The sequence below is a fragment of the Cricetulus griseus genome, assembly GCF_003668045.3.
Source record: "Cricetulus griseus strain 17A/GY chromosome 1 unlocalized genomic scaffold, alternate assembly CriGri-PICRH-1.0 chr1_0, whole genome shotgun sequence".
Classification (NCBI taxonomy): Eukaryota; Metazoa; Chordata; class Mammalia; order Rodentia; family Cricetidae; genus Cricetulus; species Cricetulus griseus.
Genome location: NW_023276806.1, coordinates 179,499,264 through 179,519,265, shown reverse-complemented (window position 1 = coordinate 179,519,265; position 20,002 = coordinate 179,499,264). Strand labels below are relative to the sequence as shown.

The following is a 20,002-nucleotide window of genomic DNA, read 5'->3' as shown; positions in this document are numbered from 1 at the left end:
AATGTGGCCAGGATTCTTTATCCCTGTATTGTGGAGTCAGTAACAATTATCAAGAAGCAAATCTTGTATTAAACAAAAAAGACCATACAAAATAATGAGAATTAGAAATAGTCACATTTCAATTAATGTTGCATGGTATAATGTTTCATTAATATATCATGCTTTAATAACTATGAATATATTTTGTTTTATTATATAGAAACAATTTTGGCAAAAAATGACTTGGCAACGTAGTTGTATTTTCTTTTTTTGTATGTTTGTTTGTTTTGTTTTTCGAAACACTGTTTCTCTGTGTAGTCTTGACTACTCTGAAACTCACTCTGTAGACCAGGCTGACCTAGAACTCAGAGATTTGCCTGCATCTGCCTCCCAAGTCCTGGGATTAAAGGTGTTTGCACCAACATCATCAGGCTACTGGTGTATTCTCTCTGAAAATTATGCTGTGTATCATCATCAATCATCATCATCATCATCATCATCATCATCATCATCATCATCATCATCATTGGTTTTGTGAGACAGAGTTTCTCTATGGCTTTGGAGCCTTTCCTGGAGCCAGCTCTTGTAGACCATGCTGGTCTCAAACTCACAGAATCCTCCTGCCTCTTCCTCCCAAGTGCTGGGGTTAAAGGCATGTGCCACCACCACCCAGCTGCTTTGTATTTTTTTAATTCAGTAGGATGAGAGTTTATTCAAGTATTTCAGCTTCAAAACCTGCATTAAGGATAACAAATAGTTTAGTTTTTAATATATCTTATGAAAAAACTCCAAATAACTAACAAATAGTTTAGTTCTTAATACATCTTATGAAAAACTCCAAGTAATTAATGAAAATGGGTTACTAGTATATATACATAACTGAGAATACTTACAGATATACATTTTCCTTAGCTTATCTTTTACCAACTTTCCTTTTCGGATAATAGTAGTCTTTATTTGGAGATATTTTTGCTTGTTTTAAGCAGGGATTATAAAATTCCAATGTAATGTGACTCTGAATCAGTTACATACAAGGCAAAGCTAGCATATTATAATCAGGGAGAAATTATACCTATTTATTCACACAGCATTACCTTTGAAAATTTCCCAGCACTTGGTGACAGGGACTAAAGTTATAATTCCTTTGTGTCTTCCTGCAATGTATATTGCTAAATAACTAGTTCTGACAGAGTAATTTCATGAAGCTTATTATTAGTGATTGCTCTTATATTCCTTTGAAGAGTCAAGGACTCTTAATAGCTCTCAATTTTAAAATAACAGTGCAAAATAAAGAGATTTTGAAAAAGGCAGGAAACTAAGTTTGAACAACTTGATTAACAAAGAAATGGGAGCTCAAGTTCAATAGCTGAATTTATAAAAAGAGAAATAAATAAATAAATACCAAATAACAAAAGTTGAGAATACAGGCGAAAGACATTTGATAAATGTACAGAGATCATAATATATGAATTCTGTGAACATCTGTACTTACAGAGAAGGAGGAAGACAAAAAGCAACAGATGATGCAAAAGTAGAGCTCAGAGAGATACAACCTCAGACTGACATCTTGGGAAGAAATAGGAAGTTCTTTGCACAGAAAATACTTGGAGTGTTCCACAATGACTTGGTAAAGTCCATAAACCCTTATGTGCTTATAGCACATATTCAGGCTTTATGTCTATGTCCTGGGACCTCAAAGAGAATTTTGATGCAATAAAAATTAAGAAACACAAGCTAAGAGGACACTGAGTAACTTGATCAAGTCACAACATATACAAGAAATTTTGGGGGCTGCTATAACATTTAATAAGCAGTACCCGTCAGCAAGTTCCCATTTCTATAAGCCATCAAAATCACTGTTAGACTCATCAGAAGGTTGAGCCTCTTTGATGCCATTGTTACCCAACTGGAACTATCACTCACACTTTTGAAAGCCAAAATAAACAGCTTATGTTGGCACAGAAAACGTTTCAGTTGGGACCCAAATTTATTGTTCTCTTTTATCTCAATATATGTATATATGCTCCCTTGTGCAAACTCAACTTTGTGTCATTACTCAAATGTGGATCAGTTATTTACTTTGGGAATTTCCCCCATTCTGTTTCCTTCAGATAGAATAATCTGACTCCCTATTGTCTTCAGCACTGTCTGTGGACCCCTCTGCAGGCCTCAGTCATCCCCAATGTGCAAAACAACATGAACAAGCCCACTCATTCATCACCTCCCCAAAACCATCTTTCAAGTGTTGAGTCAAAGGAGCCACACTTCAGCTTCTGAAACAGAAACTTACCTTGGATTCTTGTCACACCCAGTGTTCCTATCTACTAGAGTAAGCAGGTTTAACAGTAGTACGTTGGTTTTGAATCCATATGAAGTGCTATCTATAAGTGCCTTGGGCACAGTGGACTCTCAGTATACAGTCAATGTTAATAAATGTCCTCCGAAGGTTTTTAAGCTTGTAACAGTGAGTAAATGCATTTCTGTTAGCTATTCCTGCTATAATTTCTAATTTCAACAAATAGGTTTCTCATTTTCTTATTTTAGATAAATATCTTACATATCTTACACAATAACAATTCAATGTGAACTTTCTTAGATATATTAGTGCCTTAAAACATAAATTAGTAAAGTCTTTAAAATAAGCACAAATATGAAAATATCAATAAAAAATTGTGCCCTGGCTGTCATGGCACATGCATTTTTAAATTATTATTATTTAGAAACAATCATTTTACACATCAGTCCCCCCATTGCTTCTCCTTCCCATCCTCCAATGCCCCCCATCAACACTCCCAACCCACCCCTTCCCAAAGGATAGTTAGGCCTTCCATGGGGGATCATCAAGTCTGTCACATTATGTGGGGTAGGGCCTAGGCCTTCATCCTTGTATCTGGGCTGCAATATTATCCCTCCATAGGGAATGGGCTCCCAAAGTCCACTTATGCACTAGGATAAACACTGGCTCCACGGTTAGAGGTCCCACAGACTGCCCAGGCCTCCTAACTGGCACCCAAATTCAGAGGGCTTGGTTTCATCCAATGTTGGTTCCCCAGGTTTACGACTGGGGTCTGTGTGCTCTCACTAGGTCAGGTCAACTGTTTCTGTAGGTTTCTCCAGCAAGGTCTTGACTCCTTGCTCATCCCTCCTGCCTCTCTACAACTGGATTCCAGGAGTATGACTCAGTGCTTATCTGGGGGTGCCTGCTTCTGCTTCCATCAGCTACTGAATGAAGGCCCTAGGAAGGCAATTAAGGTAGTCATCAATCTAATTGTATGGAAAGAGCATCAAAAGCAGCCTCTCCACTACTGCCTAGATTCTTGGTGGGGGTCATCTTTGTGGCTCTCTGAACATTTCCCTAGTTCCAGATTTCTCTTTAAACCTATACTGGCTTCCTTAAGCTCAGCACTTCAAAAGCAGAGTCTAGCAGATTGTTATGGATTCAAAGTCAACATGGTATATATAGTGAGAATTGGTTTTGACACTCTACATAATGAGAGCTAATCTCAAAGATTGAGGGGAGGGAATGGTGTACTACTATTAACAAAAATCATGTGTAATAAATTGAAACAGCTTCTTCTGTTTGCTGTAGCACATGTCTACATCCCAGACACACCTATGATAATTCCTACTGAGTGAAAGCAGTCAGGTAGAGCAGCCTGACTGAGATGGTTGGACACACAAATTAAATGTTGCATGGGGTAGGAAGATGTGTAAGTTCTAAAACCTGATGCATTTAGCCCTTCGTGAGGGTGGCTATAGTGATAGGCACTATACTTACTGATAAAATTGATATGAGAGTGATGAATTACCAACCCCCCCAAAAAAATCAATCAAGGATACAAAGATGGGATATTTTAGGGTTAAACTGTCATAGCCCCTACATTTTATCTTTTAGAACTCAAGTATTTTGATTTCAAGTATATAAATATCAATAATATTCTAATATTAATGAATATCACCTTAATAAATTAAAACACTTCCCAGAATTCATTTTATCACCTTGTTTACTATTTAAGTTTTAACTAGTATCCTTTACACAATTGTGTTCACAGCATGTCATTTTCTTAAGTTGTTATCCCCATTGATTTAAAGAGATAGAATTATAAAGTTCTCATTTTTCTCTAGTCACTTCTACTTACTCACTGTTGGTCAATCATTCATTCACTGGGCTTCAATGCAATGCAGAGTTTACTCTCTTCATGTGAAACTAATGTAACAAGATCTGTACTTCATCTAAAAGAATTTAATATGAAAAAGAATGAGTTATCATTGAAGATAAAGATTAAAAATAAAAACTAGCAAAAAGGAAGGTATGCCTAGATTGTTATGCAACTTTCAGAAAGAATCTGCTCTGTCATGAAAAATCAGTGGAATATAATTAACTATGTATCTCAACCAAACTTTAAGTAACAAGCTTATTGCTTAATTTTAAGCAATACATAAGACCAAATCTTACTGCATGTTCTCTAATTGCTTTAGCAGACACTACACCTACATTATGTAAGTTATTGTGTCATCTATTATTATATGATTGCATCAGTTTTCAACAACTATTTTTAGCTTTTGAAGTTGGGTTGAAGTTGATTAAGAGATCAAGACTCTAAGTAGAAGAAAGACAAATCCAAAATGCAACAGATGTGAGTTTATTTGTCAGTAATGATTTGACTATTGTATGGCATAACTCTTTCCTGTAGCAAAACAAAACAATCCTTAACTAATGTTTTCAGTATGATGTTTCCTTGAAGATGTAGTCATATGCAGCTGATGTCAACTTTTCTGCCCAAGAAAATTTTAAAATGTCCAACTCTATACTCAGTAAGGATTCATTCAGGCTGCAAAGTGATGTTGTTAAAGATAGATTTTGCAGTACTGTAGGCATAGCCATGTGTGACTGTGGACCATTTGAAATGTGACTAATGTCAGTGAGAAATGGAAGTTTTCCTGTTTAAAATTAATATAGATTAGAGAAGGAGACATGTGTCATGGCTGTACACAGTTTCACAGTATTAATCTGGAGTCACCCTTTTAGGAACAGTAAGTTCTGGATGAATTTGGCCAAAAAAGAACTTCTTTGTCAAAGCACAGTGTGCAATAATATTTTCTGTGATACCTTATTGCATTTTTCTTTCCTAAAGTCCACAGATTTGTCCTGTCCAGTACAAACTGTATACCACTGTTAACTAAGAAATGCCCACAGATAATAAAACATATTTGCAAAAACCAATAAAGAATTCTCTTAGGAAGTGACTTCTGAAATTAATCCTTAAGGAAAGGTCACGGTGGGGTTGTGACATGGTGTGTGAGGAAGGAGGGAAGGGGGTTTCAAGGGAAATCACAAAATCATGGCAGAGTCAAGGAAGCTTGAGAAATCAAATTTCTCAAAGAAGATGCTTTTTGCAAAGAAGATGCTTTCTGTGAGAAGCAGGGAGAAGGAAAAAGAAATTCAGGAAGCTTAAAGAATATATATTCGATAAAAATTGTCTGAAGTGCTGGATTTTGTGTTATGTAATTCTACCCAAAAAATGTCATTCCTCATCATGCAAGTTGGTTTTATTTGCCTTCCATTTTTAAAAACATCATTCATGTTTTAATCATTAAATAAATAGCTTAAATTGCAACAATATTGCCAAAATTTATTACTTGGACAAGATTGAGATTTAAGAAATTTATTGCCATGATGTCAGCAATGGCTTCTAATTTATAAGACTTTGGAGTAGACATTAACACAGTTATTATTTCCTCTAATGCCTTACCTCACCAGCACAGTAATATTCAGGAAATCCAAAAGACAAAGGAGAAAGAGTAGTCTTGAAAGCTAAAAATAGTCGTTGAAAACTGATGCAATCGTGTAATAAAATATGGCACAATAACTTACATGATCTGTGTAGTGCCTGGTAAAGCAATTAGAGCCCATGCAGTGAGTTCATGTATTGCTAAACATGAATAACTCTTTCAGCACAAGTAAATCGAAGAAGCTATGTACTTTAATTATGCCCACAGACTTTGGGATCTCTAGTGTTAATATTTGCACATGTGATCTACTTAACATTTTTGTAAGGCAGAAAAACATTGGGTAGCAACCAGATGTTCAAAGGCTTTCTGGGTATAGACTAACCATGAACTACATGGCGTATTATATATAGATGGGAAATTAACACACATTTATACTGTGACAGAGTTTTTAAACAGTAAAAAAATATCATCATAAGATTGATAGGTCTTTCTCATCAGAAAATGGAAACAGCAGCATTAAATGTATCTAACATGCTAGAGATAAATATTTACAAATTTAAAGATTTATCTCATTTTTAAATTAATTATGCACATGCATCAGTTTGTGAAAAATTGTATAATTGCAAGTATGTGCTGGTGCCCAGAGAAATCAATTTAACTCAACCTGGAAATCATGGGTGGGCTGTTTGACAGGTGGGTACTGGGAAACGAACTCGGGTCCTTTCATGAGTAGTATGTTTCACTAACCATTGAATGGTGTCTCCAGCCAGAGAGAGATGCATTTTTAATAAGCATTTAAGATTTTGTAAACAATATATTTTGAGTATAGTCTTCCCCCTTCCAACTCCTTTCAGATCCTTCCTGTGCTCCCAAGTCACTCAACTTCATGTTCTTTTTTCACTCTTAAACACAAAACAAAAATCAGTAACAAAGCACACACACACACACACACACACACACACACACACACACACACACACACACACACTAAAAACAGCATGGAATCTGTTGTGTTCGTCAGCTACTCCAGAACAGGCAGCATGCACTGAGTATTGTTGATATATGCAATGTCACCCCATGGAAGAAAATGTATGCTTCCTCTCCCAGCAGGGATCATTTGCAGATAGCATCTTGGGTAGAAGTGGGACTTTGTTTCCACTTCTGCTTCTCTGTGCTGGAGTTTTGTCTGGCTTGGATTTGTGCATGCTGTCACAATCTCTGTGAGTTCTCAAATACATCTGCCCTATTGTTTCTGGAAAACCCTCTTTTCTAAGTAGACTACCACCTTTGGCTCATACAACTGTCTGCCTCTTCTTCCACACAGACCTTTGATCCTTGAGGAGAAAGGTATGATAAGACAACTCATTCATGAATGAATGCTCCCAAGACCTTCACTTTCTGCTAATTGTCCAGTCATGGGTTTCTATGTTAGGTACAATATACTTCAAGATGAAGCTTCTCTGATGAGCATTTAGCTATGCAAGGATCTATGGATATGGGAAGATGTCATTAGGAGTTATTTTATTGTTATGCTCACTTAACAGAAAAATTAGAGTAGGTTTTTTTCCTGGAGTCTATTTGGGACATTCTCTCCCACATTATATGATAACTATATTTAAATTCCATATATGCCTATATATATATATATATATATATATATATATATATATATATGGAAACTTCAACAGCAATAAATTTCCATATCACTTTAGAAAAGGCCTTTAATGTTAGCTGTCCCTTCCCATATTCTCTCTTCTACCCTTCCCTTCTACCCTCCATCCCCATTTAATCCTCCTATCATAATGTCCCTGTTATTCCTTTATAACAGTATATTTTATTCATTAGAGCGCAGTTTCTTACTAGCTACCAAAGATCTGTGGTTACTTTTAACAAAATACATGTCCAAAGCTTTAAATCTAACATACATATATAAAGGAGAGCATGCTGTGTTTGCCTTTCTGTATGTGACTACTTCGTTCACGATGGTTGTTTCTAGACCCATCTATTTACATGAAAAATCTCATAATTTATTTTTTCTTAACAGCTAAATAATATCCCATTATATAAATGTGTCATATTTTCATTATCCAGTCATCATCTGATTAGCATCTAAGGTGTTTCCCCGTCTCTGGCTATTATAAATAGAGAAGTAACAAACATTGTCTGAAGTAAGATAGAGCATTTATTGGGAATTTCTCCTAAAGCTTGCGTAGACCTATTGTCAGCTTTTTAAGGAACCCCCACACTAATTTCCATATGGGCTTTATGAGTTTGCACTTCTCTCAGCTGTAGATAAGTATTCCCCTTTCCCTGCACTATCTCCAAGATCATTCATTTAATTAATGTTGGCAATTCTTACTGGGGGAAGAGAAAAATCTCAGAGTAGTTTTATTTTTCATTTATCACCATGCAATGGATTTTTTAAAAGTAGTTCTCATCCATTTATATTTCAATATTTGATAACTGTCTGTTCAGTTATTTACCCCATTTTTAATTTCGGGTCACTTGCTTTCTTTGCATTCAGTATTTTTCATTATATGTTCTAAATATTAATAATCATCAGGTGTGTAATTGGTAAAGAAATTGTATATGTTGCTGGAATAATTGTGTCCTTTACTAGGTAATGAGCATTTTTATAGTTATCCTATTAATAGTGCTGAGATTTCTAGAAATTCTCCACTGTTTTCTTTCCGTGTTTTTTGATACACAACCTGAGGCAGCCCAGACCAGCCTCAAACTTAACATGCAGCCAAGGATGAACTTGAACTTTTGATCTTCTTGTCTCTATCTCCTAACTGTTATGATTATGGGTTGCAATATCAGTAAGATGTCTTAACAAATTGCGAGCCAACTTTGTTTTGAGGAAAAAACTCATATCACGAAAATCAACATGTTTGTACTATGAAAGATTGTTTTTTGTTCCAATGGAGCTCTTCAAGTATACTGTCATCCATCAAGGGGAAAAACAATTTCAGTGCTCTATGGGATATCAGATATTTACATATGCTGTAAAAATCCATACTAATTTTCCTTGTGAACATAAAAAGACACTCGCCCTGTGACATGAGAAATTTTGATAAGCATGAGACCGAACGATTTTACTATAGTAAAAAAGGAACAGATTTTAGGATAAATTATATTTTATATACTACACAAAACATAGTTTTACATAAATGTGAGATTTATTCTGTTACAGAAAGACTTAAGGTCTTGCCTAATGTCCAAAGATAGCAAAAGGCAGAGCCAGGAATAATACCCATTTTGCCCAATTCCAGCATCTTTAAACCCATTTCTACAATTAATTGGTATAAATTTTACACTCCAAGTACGTGTATGCAAGTGATTTTATATACCGCTCTCTGCAGAAAGAAGATACATATTCCATGACCACTGTTCCCCTGGGCTGGTAAAAATTAAAAACAAAACAAAACAAAACAAAAAACTATGGGTGTTTGTAGCCCTGTAGAATCCTGTAAGAACAGAGAACATTTGCATAGGAGACATTCTGAATTTAAGTAGCAGTATGCTTAGAGGAAACATATTTTGTCAGCAGGAGAAGTGATTAATTTAGTAGTTATTTATGTAGTTAAGCAAAAAAAGCAACTTCTGAGTTTATTATCTGACACCATGACCAAGAGTCACCTCTTAAACCATGACTGTCATGGTTAACCTCTCTTCCTTTGGAGTCTAATCTTTTACTTTGTAAATCAAATACAACATGACATTGGAAGTTCACATTCTCTACCTTGACATTGCTTGATTAACTTGGATATATGATCCTAGACCTTATGCCTTTCACAATGTTCATGCATATCTTAAAATATCTATGAGTAAAAGAAACAATATTATGTATACCATTTTTCCACCACCTGTCTCCTTTGTCTTCTCTTCAACTTTGAACAAATATTCATACTTACTGATTTTATAGCATTTTATTTATTTTTGTGTTGTGTGTTTAGGCATAGATATGCACAAAAAACATTTTTGTCATCTATATCCTAATTTTATAAAAAACATATGAAATCAAACTATTATTTCTAAGTCCTTCTATGTCTTCATTAGTGTAAGTTAATAATTTTCATGTTGAATTTTTGTATTGAGCCTCACATAATGTTAGCTATCAGGTGATTTATGTAACAATGATTAAATAGTAATATATTTCTTGCATATCACATCAAGAATATGGACCATATGAATATCAACTCATTATAAATATGCATATTTTTAGTGACCATATGAACAGCATTAAAAGAAAATATAACCTGTTATTTTTCTGCATTAAAATTCCTTACATAAATTTTCCAGTAATTTTCATAATAAAACTGTAAGGGGAAATATTCATATTAAAATTGACTTTTGGGGCCCAGTGGTTCAGAGATAAGATATGATCATAGAAAATCTGCATCTGATTATTTGCCAAGCTGGGCTTGGTGCCTGGATCACCAACGTTTCCGCTATAACAGCACAATTCTGAGAAAACCCATATATTATTGCACAGTATGAATTTTAGGACAAAGCTACAGAGCTATCATTGCTAAAGGACAGTTGATACCTAATAGTGAATCAATGAAAGAAAGGGTAATACAGGTAATTCATGGCTACTATAATGAAACTACAGAATACCTCTGGTTTCCTGTCTTTTGCATTTTTCTCTGCAATCCAAAATGGGCTTAAGAATTATAATTTGAAACCCTGCCATTAGCTCCATCAGAAATATTAAACGTTAAAGCAATGCTTATTGAGCATAAAATTAATACCATTTGCTATTAAAAGTTAGAAAATACTTTTATGTGATTAGCAGAAAATTTGCCAACATCACTATTTTACTTCAGTCTTTAGACAAGTTAATGCACCACTGGAAAAAAGCATACATATTCTGACCTAATTAATACCCAGCTTATCCAAGTATGTAGAATGCCAGAAATGCTCCTGAGTTTATTCAACTGTTATATACCTAGTATGATACATCCTAATGGAGGATTCATAGACATGAATCTATGACCCACTTACCAGGTTTTTTGTTGTCACGCGTGCCTATTATACATATACCACCTAGAGACATTAAACGTATTTCTGTACGTAGTTAAAAGTTTGTTTCTGTATCTGAGTACTTGACCTCCCCAAAGAGATGACCTATGTGTTTAAAACAAAAGTGTTTGTTCTTCCCTTGATGCCACTCCACAGGCAAATTCTTCCTAAAGCCCAGTGGTTCCCTTGTGCAAAGATAAGGAGGATTTCATGTCCTTTATTAGATAATGAAGTCTCATGAATTACAGTAGAAGCATGTAAGTTGCACAGAGAACAGAGTAGGGGAATTGACTGCAGTGGTTAAGTATTTTTAATAGATTGTGTATACAGAAGATAAGATAGAACTTATCTAGAAATGTAATTTAATTGTAATTCTTTTTCTCTATCAGTGAAGAAAACAAGTCATTTCATATAAACCTATTTTTTCCCTAAGAGCCATTTACACAGATCTTCCTTGGTACACCTGAAAAAATTACCTTATTTCTACCATAATAAAACCCAGTCTTTGGCCTTAATTTGTACCTTTCACTTGCAGCATGCTCACACCTACCAAAACAGAAACAAACCCCCCAAAACCTCAAACTACATAGCATATTTGCCTAGTTTTAGCTCTTTCAATCCGTGTATTAAAGTATTGCATGTTGGATATGAATACTCAACCTATCTTTGATTTACTGACATGCTGAAAACACTTATTTTATAAATAAATGAAACCTTTCTTTTGTTTTAATCTGCAGGACAACATTTTTAAACTGCACGACTCACATTTTGAAAATGGTCGTGGGAAGAGTCCTTATGACCCCAAACTACTGACAGCCTCTCTTCTAATAGGTATGTAGCCAATGATCAACTACATAGCAAATCTATGATAACCAATGTCAAAGTGGCCTATTCCTTTTTACCTGTCAAGAGTTATCATTCTTTTCCATGCAATTCAAGGAGGAGAACATTTGTTGTGCTGCTCACAAGTAATTTTTTAAAGGAAATAAAAGACATCACTAATTGTTGATTGTGATTTTCCTACTCAAACTGATTCATGTTCAAGGAAATAGTTTAATTATATCTTGAGAATAGTTGGCTCAATCACCCATCCCATGTGGAGGCATACTCCCTGAGCCTAGACATAAGGGGGTTACCCTAGGCTATCCTAAAGACGATGACAGATTTTAAAGACACCCTATGGAAGGCCTCACCCTCCCTTGGTAGGAGAAAGGGTATGGGATAGATAGCGTGTTAATTGGGGGGAGGGCAGGGGAGGAGGGGAGGGAGAGGGACCTGGGATTGACATGTAAACTAATTTTCTAATTTAAAAAATTAAAAAAAGAATGAAAAAATAGTTGGCTCAATCATTATAAATCATTTGTTAAACTTTAATTTTTGCTTTTGTAAGTGTGATTTCATTTTCTTTTGATAAAAAATCTAATAAAAATTTTGGTATATGATTAAGAAGGGATGGAATTCAATATATCATGAGAATTGCACTTCAAGACACCACTATTTCAACATTAGGACAACTTCTTAGGCACGATCAAACCAAGTAGTGGTATTATTGGCAGAGACACCCTTGGTGTATTTTGTTTGACTCACTGGGGTATCTTCTCATATATGCCAGCCAAATGTCATAATGGTTTGAGAGACTTATTTTTTCCTTTATGCTCATCTCTTTCTTTCATTCATTCTTTCTTTCTTTCGTTTGTTCCTTTTTGTTTGTCTCTGCTAAGGAGAATTGGAGAATATGTACAGAGCAAAAGGAAAAAGTAAGGGGATAAAAGTGGGAATGTTAGTCTGTACTGAATGATGTCTTTTACCTATGAGAAACTGGTATTAATTAAATAAAAACTAAAAATATGTACTCATGAATGTGTTCTTTCCTCCACTTCTTTGAATCCTTTTAATATTTTCCATTCTTTGTGCCTTTTTTAGTTAAATGTATCAACAACCCTACACATACCATATTGCTATACTCTTTTTTCCATAAAATGTTGAAATAAAAAATAATGAGTTTTCAGACATCCAAATTTAGAATTTCTAAAAGTAAATTAGTGCTTAGCCCATTTTTCATGAGTTTAATAATGTTTTTTCATTTCTTCTCTTGTAAAAATACTTTTTATACTCAAGAAAATAAGACACTAGTGGTAGAGACAACTGAATTAGCCATGGAGCTATATATCCATTATTGTCCAGAGTTTACTTTATCACTAATCTTTGATCCATTTAGAATAAATCATTGCAATATAAATTATCTCTTCTAGAGCGTTTCAATCTAGACAATTCTAGCCCATTTGATCCTTTTATGAAGCACTTTTAAAATGACTTTTTAAACCTGAGGGAAAGCTGCATACTTAGCAAATATATAATTTTCCTATTCATGGGTAACCTAGTGTTTACACGTACATGCCTTCCTCATGCATACATGCCGAAATTTGAAAGTTGTCTTAAACCATGAGGGTAAATCATACCTTGTTCTAACTTGTACCCTGTATTTATTTAAATTGCACACTAAAAATGAGAAATATTACTCAAAAAGCAGTCTGTAAAAGTGTGCCTAAATCTGCACTAGCTTGTGGTATGTTCCTCAAAAGGGATTTGCTTATTTATTTTATTATTCCACTGAGAAAGGCTGATGACAGTCGGTATTACATAGTTCATATGGTATGCAACCACACAATGTCCATGAAGGAAAAGAAACTCTAGAGTTTGATTATGTATTAGGATTTCTTTGAAAAAGATGTATAGGTTGATGAAAAGGAGACGAGAATGAGTTAAGTTCAGCAAGAGGATATGTGGCTGAGAAGGAACAGAGACCTTTCAGAAATGCATGCTTTCCCTGAGAGTCCAGACCTAACATACCCACTACAGCAAAATCTGGCCAAAACTTTCAGAGCAATGAAGTATTTATTAATATAGCCAAATAAATTAGTTCTGAATCAGTTAAAACAACATGCAGAATTAACAACAGCTCATCCCAGATTTGGTTAAAAAAATCCCCAAACATATCCCCAATGACATTTTTTAAGTGTTTAAATATTTCTTTATCTATTTAATGTGTTGGGGTATGTCAGTGAACCAGCACCACAGCTGTGTGTGGTGGTCAGTGGAGAGTTTTAGGAGTTGCTTCTCTCCTTCCTCTCTGAGATTCCTGTGGATTGAACTCAGGTGGATAGATTGGTGGCAAGTGGCTTTATCCACTGATCCATCATTGCTACTCATGCAACACTATTTTAATTCAAGAGCTGTAACTTTCTTTGTTGTGGTTGTTTGTTTTGGCATTATATTACAATTTTCTTTCTCACAGTACATAAAATCCTCTTTATTGGCTTTTTGGACATTTTCTTTTATACTGCTTCAACATGAATATTCACTGGTTTTATGGGTCTTTTGAACATAAATATTTCCTACATTAACTAAACTTTTGAATATAGAATACTAACCACATTGGAAACACACAGGAGGGAATGTATATATGAGAAGATAGCCACAAGGAAGTTCTACCTTCTCAAATAACTTGAGGGTTCCTCCTCATTTCAGCACAAAAAAGTAAGTCTAAGGCCACCCCTTTTCTCAAAATCTAGGTTTTACTCAAAACATCTGTGAATTGATCTTAACAGAAGGTATTTTCAATACTTGGCAATGCCAGTATGAAGCTATTCCAATCAATAGTAAATGTTGAAAACCAACAGACAGCTAAAAAATTTAGTTCACGCAAACTGTGAAAGTTTAGTATAACCTCTTTGCAAAATGTCATGTGTTTTTAAATGTTTGCTATAAACAATTAGATTTTTTACTCCTTGCCCAACTCATAGCTACCAAAAGTGCCCAAATCCAAGTACATCCTCTAAATTTTTCAAGTCACCATAATGAAGTTAATTTGACAATCTTTTAAAATAATAAAACTGCAGAATATATTTTTAAAATATTCGTTCTCCCACCTGCACATATTTTTCAACTTTGTTTAAAATATCCCTATTAAAGATAGCATTTGCTCCCCTGCTCAGTATAAATACCAGGTGTGAACAGAGCACAAGAATAAAACCTAGTCCTTTCCACACTAATTAAATAGTAACTCACATTTTCATGATATGAAGGAGTAGCCAACTTGAGAGCAACTTTATTTTCTCATTGAAATCTTTTATGGCCAATACAGCACAAATAATAGAGAAATATTCCATCAAGAAAAGATATTACTGAGATCTATATCAAAGGTGTGAGATTTTTACTCAGGTGGATATTTTCAAGCTGGAACTTTGCCTTGTTTCAGGAAAGAACATAATTTGACATTTTAAAAAATTGCTCTCAATGGGTATGAGAACAGGCAGTTTTAGGACATTGTTTGAACCTCTCTGAGCCTCCATTCCATGACATATCAAATAGTACACTATATTAATTCTATCAGCTTCTTGCAAGAGTTTTAAATAATGCAGTGTCATACATTATTTACGTATTTATTTGAGTGTTGTACACTTCTAGTATTTATGTGAAGTAGGAACTAACAGAAACTAATAATAATAGCTAAGTACAATAGGTACCTTATAAATTTTATGTTTTCAAAACTGTTCCATGTGGCACCATCAGTGCAGGACAGCATCAGCTTTAAGAGAACAATATATGGAACAAAGCCCCCATGCATGTGTTGCTATATATACCATGGTCAGTAGAAAAGAGTGGTGTAAACTTTCTGTGTCCTACCCCTGCACAATGTGGCTCATTCCTACAGCGAGGGCTGGGTATGGAAAGCGGGGAGAGACTAACTTTTCTTCCACTGCTTCTTATTATCCAGAACTCTGTGAGTAGAATTTACTTAAGGTGTTAACAACATAATAGCCTGGTCTTTACATTTGTTTGATATTTGCTCACATTCACATCACAGCCCTCACCTGTGCCAGAAATGCTGCAATTTCATCAGGAAATTTATTTTTCCTTCTTCAGTTTCTCCTCACCACACCCTTCTTAGGAATTGTAATCCAAGACATTTGCTGATCTAAGCCACATTGTCCCTTCACTTTGAGCTGTGAACAGAAATTCTAGAGTGAATGTGAACTTTTGTTTTTAATACATGCCTCTCAGGGAACTCAGCCACAGTGGGTGTGGAGGTCACAAAGCTATTTTCATTCATCCCAGTAAATTATGCTTTCCTGACACAGTTTTAAAAGGTTACACTTAAGACAGAAGGGATTAGAACGCAAGTAGTCATCTTGGTCCTTGGTGCATTCTATACAGTTTAGTTGTATCTGTAGTTATCATCTAATGTATTATTTTTGAGCAATCAACCTTGCTATGTCCTATTTCTCTATAGAGATGCTTTCACATCTTGCTGGTTGGACAAAGTATCCATAACCTTGAGTATGTTACTGAACCATCAACTTAACAAAAGTGGATACATTTCATATTTTCTTTCACCAGTGCATAGAGATCTCAATAGTGTCTATCAACAGTATTGCCACTCAAAACACACACACACACACACACACACACACACACACACAACACACACACACACACACATATATATATATATATATATATATATATATATATATATATGTAAAGTCAAAAATACCTAGAAATTTTAGAAAGCCACAAACTATGACACAACTTTAATACTTCCTGGAAATGTGCAAATGTATTAACCGGCACAAAGGGCTGACACTATATTTCTGCCTAACAACAACAACCAAAAACTAAGGACAGGACATTTTGCTAACTAGACTATGAACCAAAATAAGAAAGAGGTTATGTTACATTTTCTATGTAACCATCACTCATGATAAGAATCCCCATATGAGAAATGGCTACTGACAATGAGCATGGACAAGAAATCATATTTTCCTGTTATGCCTGACAATTATCTGATATCATTCAGCTCAATAAAACTAATTCTGCCTGTGCAAAAAGTAATATTTGGGTGAAAGCTGATTTTCCATGGCTGTGAGCAACTGATACCTAAACCTCAGCCTCTCCTTTATTCAAAAGTCAAATTTTAAATTTAATTATCTTCTCAATAAAAACTGAGCTCTTCTGCTTTGTCCAAACCATTTTTCCATCTGTTGTGAAATAGAAAGAAAATAAGTCTCTCTTCCAGACTCCTTCTCTGATGCTGATTTTTTCATCCTTGCATAACAGTGAAGAAGAAAAGTAATATAATGCAGATAACGTGTAAGAGAACCAAATACCTTCCTGTAGCCAGAGAGGTTTGTTGTTACCAGCTTCTCAATTCTCTTTTGAGTCATTTGTATGTAACAGAAGCAGTAATTCTGTATTTCATTTACTGTTAAGAGCTAGCTGACAAAAAGAATGATCGTGGCATTATGTTATGTACCGTATCTGATGCAGCTTCTTGTGGGGTATGATTAAATGACATTAAGTTGTGCAGATCATCTGTTTGTAGTTATATTTTCACCTGTCTTGATTTTCATCACATAATATGCCTACTCAGCATCAAAGTTCAAAAACTAGTATTATACTATGGAAATGTCCAGACAAAGAGAGCATGTCATCTCCACTCAGGGTTTATAGCAGGGCCACTTCTAGAGGTTTTCACACACAACTTCAATTTGTCAGTTTTGAGCCTTTACTTGCTGAGCCATCCCTCCCAACCTATCACATGCAATTTTCAAAACCATCCTCTTGTTTTCACTGATCACAAAAAAATTATGTGATATGTATTTGTCACTAAACTTGGTAATGCTTAAGATAATAATTTTAATGAAAATATTAAAATTCTTAAATATAGATGAATTATAAGGCATCAATGAGCATTTAAATATTCCAAAAGCTTTAGAAATGAATGAGCACTTTCTTCATAGTAGTGCTGGATTTCTGTCAGGCAAGAATATTACAGTATCAGTGTTTAAGAGAAAAAGTTATATTTACACTTAGTATTTCATTAGCTAAAGAAAGAACAAGGTACTTTGGAATTCCAAAGATATGTAGAATGACTTGTGTATACTCATAACAGTACTGTTAGTTTAATTAGTAACTTGTAATAAATTTCTGTCTAACTAATAATTTGTTCACCTTGAGTCACAGCAATTTAAAGCAAATAATCAATTTTTCTGTTCATTTACCAAAAAGGATTGGCAGTTTTAAAGTGATTTTTTCCCCTTGCATAGTCTCCAATGTTCTGGAGTCTCTTCAAAGTCCATGAAACACTTCAGTAAACTGGACATGGTGCGGCACACTTTTAATCCTAGCAATCTGAAGGCAGTGGAAAGTTGATCCATGAGTTCAAGGCCAGTCTGCTCTACAGAAGGAGTTCTAGGCCAGCCAGGGTTTTATAATGAGACTCTGTCTCAAAAAACAAAACAAAACAAAAAAAACAAAAAACAAAAAACAAAAAAAACAAAAAACAAATCAACCAAACAACACACAAAACTTCACAAAGGCAAAATTCCATTGAAATGGTTGATTCAGGTTAGAGAATATCTAGTTTGTTACAAAGCTAATGTAAGTGAAAACTAAATATATAACTAAAGAACAACATGTATGTGATGTTATTAACAAAATATGTCCAAAGCACTTATACTTAAATACAGATAGTTTTGCTTTTATATAATATAGAAGTATATGTGTGCTATCCATAGAAATATATGTTATCCCTTTAGTTGTTTTGCTTTGTAAATACAGCAATTAACTCTAAGCAGTTTCATGATTATATATTATCTATAAGAAAGAATCTGAGGAGCTTTCCGTCTCAATGACAGAATACATAAATTTTGCAAACTTCATTTAATTGAAATTTAATTGAAAGGTGGAATGCTTTAATATAATAGCCTTAGAATTAAATAGGCCTGAATTTGAACCTTCACCCCAGCTTTCCCTAACTATTAAATGGAACAACCTTGGCCTTCCTGAATGTAAAACAGAGGCAACATTATTTTTCCTTCAGGGATATTGGCAAAACTGAATGAGATCACTAGAAAGTGTCTAGGCAGACCCTGGCTTCCTGACAAGCACAGAATGGCATTCACTCTTAATGTAATTTCTCTTTCTTGTCCTTCTATTCCCGTCTGTGCCTTTTCTGTTTACCTCCTGGTGACGATGCTTTGATTATTAAACTATGACTGAGGTTCCATACATTTACATGAGCAAAACATTCAAAGCAATGGGATAGAGAACTCAGTGGGTTCAAACTGAGTCTTCCAGATTCAATTATTCTTCAATAATAGTTTGGTTAAATCTGAAGGCCCACTGTGGTTGTAGGCTTGGACTTTATAACACCTTATGCTGTTTTGAAACATGTTCTATACTGGAAGCTTTAACAAATAAAAAGTAAGCTTGGTATGTGTCTGGGGGATAAAGCAATAGCAGGACAAGTATGAAACCAGATTTTGGTTTACCAAGCACCTACATAAAAAAAGTGCTGGGGTTGCAAAGGCTGCCAGGAATCCCAACACACAGTGGGCACAGTCAGGAAAGCTAGCTTGATAAACCCACTGCACCTGGTAAACTCCAGTTTCAGCAAGACCCTGCCTCAGTGAAGGCAGAGTGGAGAGCAATGGGAACTATCATCTGAAGTCAACTTCAGTCCTCCACACACAATGTGTACACACACACACACACACACACACACACACACACACACACACACACACACACACACAAATGCACATGTAAAATTAAATTAAAAAATCAAGAAAATTTTCAAGGAAAATGTTGCTTTTTATAATAAAATCTCATTCATCATATCTGATTGGAAAATAGTTCATCGAAAGTTTAGTTGCCATTAAAATGTTATAAACATGACTTTAGAGCTCATCCTTCAAAATCAGGTTATTTGAGCCATAAGAGGCTAATGTGTAAAAGCAAGCTGTGCCATCAATATGGCTTTTACTCTCGCATGTTTTAACTTCATTAGTGAGGAAAATAATCAAATTTCATCTTTACCTGTATTCACTGAATCAGACTTTATTCTGATTTTCCAACTTGTTATTAAATGTGTAGCACAAGAATGACCATTTGATAGGACCCTCCTTTCAGGACACAGGGAAGAATGCAAATAGATTTGCATAATGGTGGAAATAACATTTGTTGTAACATGAAGATTATTATATCGCTGCTGTTTTGTTCTTCTTGACTCCCTTCAGTTCAATAATACGGGCCTGGTTTATCTTTGTCGTGATGCAGATGGTGAATTGTACTCAGGAACTGCAGCCGATTTCATGGGCAGAGACTTCGCTATCTTCCGAACGCTGGGGCACCACCACCCCATCAGGACTGAGCAGCATGACTCCAGGTGGCTCAATGGTAGGTTGTACGTGCGAGC

At 34.9% G+C, this 20,002-nt stretch overlaps 1 protein-coding gene across 1 annotated transcript in view; it reads left to right on the top strand.

Moving 5' to 3' along the window:
- Nucleotides 1-20,002, top strand: part of Sema3a (semaphorin 3A) — a 202,697-nt gene that overhangs the window by 108,969 nt on the left and 73,726 nt on the right. The window contains exons 5-6 of the mRNA XM_027393498.2: nt 11,478-11,571; nt 19,864-19,983. Of these exons, the coding sequence (XP_027249299.1) occupies nt 11,478-11,571; nt 19,864-19,983 (214 nt within the window). The remainder of the gene's footprint in view (nt 1-11,477; nt 11,572-19,863; nt 19,984-20,002) is intronic.